The sequence below is a fragment of the Geospiza fortis genome, unplaced genomic scaffold (assembly GCF_000277835.1).
Source record: "Geospiza fortis unplaced genomic scaffold, GeoFor_1.0 scaffold4, whole genome shotgun sequence".
In the NCBI taxonomy this organism is placed as follows: domain Eukaryota; kingdom Metazoa; phylum Chordata; class Aves; order Passeriformes; family Thraupidae; genus Geospiza; species Geospiza fortis.
The window spans coordinates 870,908-873,451 of NW_005054475.1; the positions used below are offsets into that span (position 1 = coordinate 870,908).

General features: G+C 51.8%; 1 protein-coding gene across 1 annotated transcript in view; it reads right to left on the minus strand.

Moving 5' to 3' along the window:
- Window positions 1–2,544, minus strand: part of ATP13A2 (ATPase cation transporting 13A2) — a 21,446-nt gene that overhangs the window by 15,811 nt on the left and 3,091 nt on the right. Inside the window, 3 exon segments of the mRNA XM_031062975.1 lie at window positions 942–1,008; window positions 1,183–1,317; window positions 2,420–2,489. Of these exon segments, the coding sequence (XP_030918835.1) occupies window positions 942–1,008; window positions 1,183–1,317; window positions 2,420–2,489 (272 nt within the window).

Sequence of the window (2,544 nt, forward strand, 5' to 3'; positions counted from 1 at the left end):
GCTTTGGAACATGGTCTTGTCTGCACCTTCATTTGGACAGAGGCATCTTTTACTAATTGGACCCCAAAATTATTCCAGTGTCTCATAAGATTATTCCTGTGTATCCCAAAATTATTCCCATGTATAATAGCGTTATTCCCATATATCATATTGTTACTCCCACATATCCCAACATTACTCCCATGTAAAATAACATTATTCCCATATATCATATTGTTATTCCCATGTATCCTAACATTATTCCCTCGTATCCCAACATTACTCTGGGGGTCTCATAACATTATTACCATGTATAATGACATTATTCCCATATATCCTAACATTATTCCCATATATCACAACATTATTCCCATACATCCCAACATTATTCCCATATATCCCAACATTGTTCCTGTGCATCCCAACACTATTCCCACACATTCCAACATTACTCTGGTGTTTCATAACACTATTCCCATGTATAATAACATTATTCCCATATATCCCAACATTATTCCCATATATCATAAGGTTATTCCCATGTATCCCAACACTATTCCCACACATCCCAATATTACTCTGGCGTTTCATAACACTATTCCCATGTACAATAACATTATTCCCATATACCAGAACATTATTCCCACATATCCCAACATTATTTCCATGTATCCCAACATTATTCCCATATATCATACGGTTATTCCCATGTATCCCAACATTATTCCCACACATCCCAATATTACTCTGGTGTTTCATAACATTATTCCCATGTATCCCAACATTATTCCCACACACCCCAACATTATTCTGGTGTCTCATAACGTTATTCCCATGTACAATAATGTTACTTCAGTGCGTCCCAACATCATTCCCACCTATCCCAACGCTACTTTGGCACAGAACCAGGATCCCAAAGGACACGTCATCCCAACCACCATCCCAAAAACCCTCCCTCTCACCTCCTCCAGGCCGCCGGACCTGGACCCCCACGGACATCCTGGCCATGTTCCGCAGCGTGGTGCTTTGCTGGGAGGGAGGCAGCGGTCAGAATCCACCCAAAACACGGGAAACCGTCCCCAAAAACAGCCTGGGGGGCTCGGGAGCAGGGATGAAGGACAGGGAGAGCTGGGAGAGGGCTGTCCCCAGCCGGAGGGGGCTGTTCCGTGGGGCTGTGGCCCCAGAGGAGCTGTCCCCACCCACCTTGCGTGTCTCGTAGAGGGACAGCCCCAGCGAGAAGGTGGAGATGAGGAAGATGCAGGCGGCATAGTAGTAATAGGCATCACACACCCACAGCACCATGCTGAGCACTTGGAACAGGTAGAAGGGGTTGAGCACCTGCAACAAGGAGAAAAACGGGTCTGGGAACTCACTGGGAGAGCTCCTTGGGGTGGGAGAACCTCCTCCAGCCCACCACGGGATTTCCAGGTTCCTCAGGGTGGAAGAACATCCTCCAGCCCACCATGGGATTTCCAGGTTCCTCAGGGTGGAAGAACATCCTCCAGCCCACCATGGGATTTCCAGGTTCCTCAGGGTGGAAGAACATCCTCCAGCCCACCATGGGATTTCCAGGTTCCTCAGGGTGGAAGAACATCCTCCAGCCCACCATGGGATTTCCAGGTTCCTCAGGGTGGAAGAACATCCTCCAGCCCACCATGGGATTTCCAGGTTCCTCAGGGTGGGAGAACATCCTCCAGCCCACCATGGGATTTCCAGGATCATGGAAATGGGGGAGAACCTCCCCCAGCCCATCATGGGATTTCCAGGTTCCTTGGGGTAGGACAACCTCCCCCAGCCCATCATGGGATTTCCAGGTTCTGCAGAAATGAGGAGAGCTTCCTCCAGCCCAGTATGGAATCTCCATGCTCCTGGAAGTAAGGAGAGCTTCCTCCATCCCATTATGGGATTTCCAGGCTCCTGGAAATGGGCAGAGCTTCCTCCATCCCATTATGGATTTCCAGGCTCCTGGAAGTGGGAAGAACTTCCCCCAGCCCAGTAAGGGATTTCCAGGCTCCTTGGGGTGGGGAGATCTTCCCCCAGCCCAGGATGGGATTTCCAGGTGGGAGGAATTTCTCCAGGCTCCTTGGAGGAGGAAAGGCTTCCTCCAGCCCATCGTGAGCCTTCCAGGCTCCTGGATGCAGAGGAGAACCCGGCCCTTCCCTGGGCCCTTCCCTGGGGCTGGCAGCCCCCAAACCCTCCATCCCCCCTGGAATTCCCTCCGGATGCTGCTCCCAAGGATGCTCAGCCACCTCCACAACCCCTGGGGGCTGCTCCTGTCCGTGCCCAGAGGGTCAGGAAGGGTCCCCTCCACGGCTCTGCCTTCTGCCCAAACCCTCTCCTCCCTTCCCAAGGGCTGGGAAGCGCTTCCAGAGAGGGACAGCGAGCAGGGGAGGGATCTGTCCTGGGAAAATCCGCTTGGGAAGCCCAGCCTGGAACCCACCTCCTCCACCAGGAGCCTGGCGTAGGACTTGACAGGCACCTCGATGAGGTTGGGGCCGTAGATCTTCCTCCTGAGGGGGGGAAGGACAGTGAGGGAATTTTATCCTTGGGAAGGAGAGGGAAAGA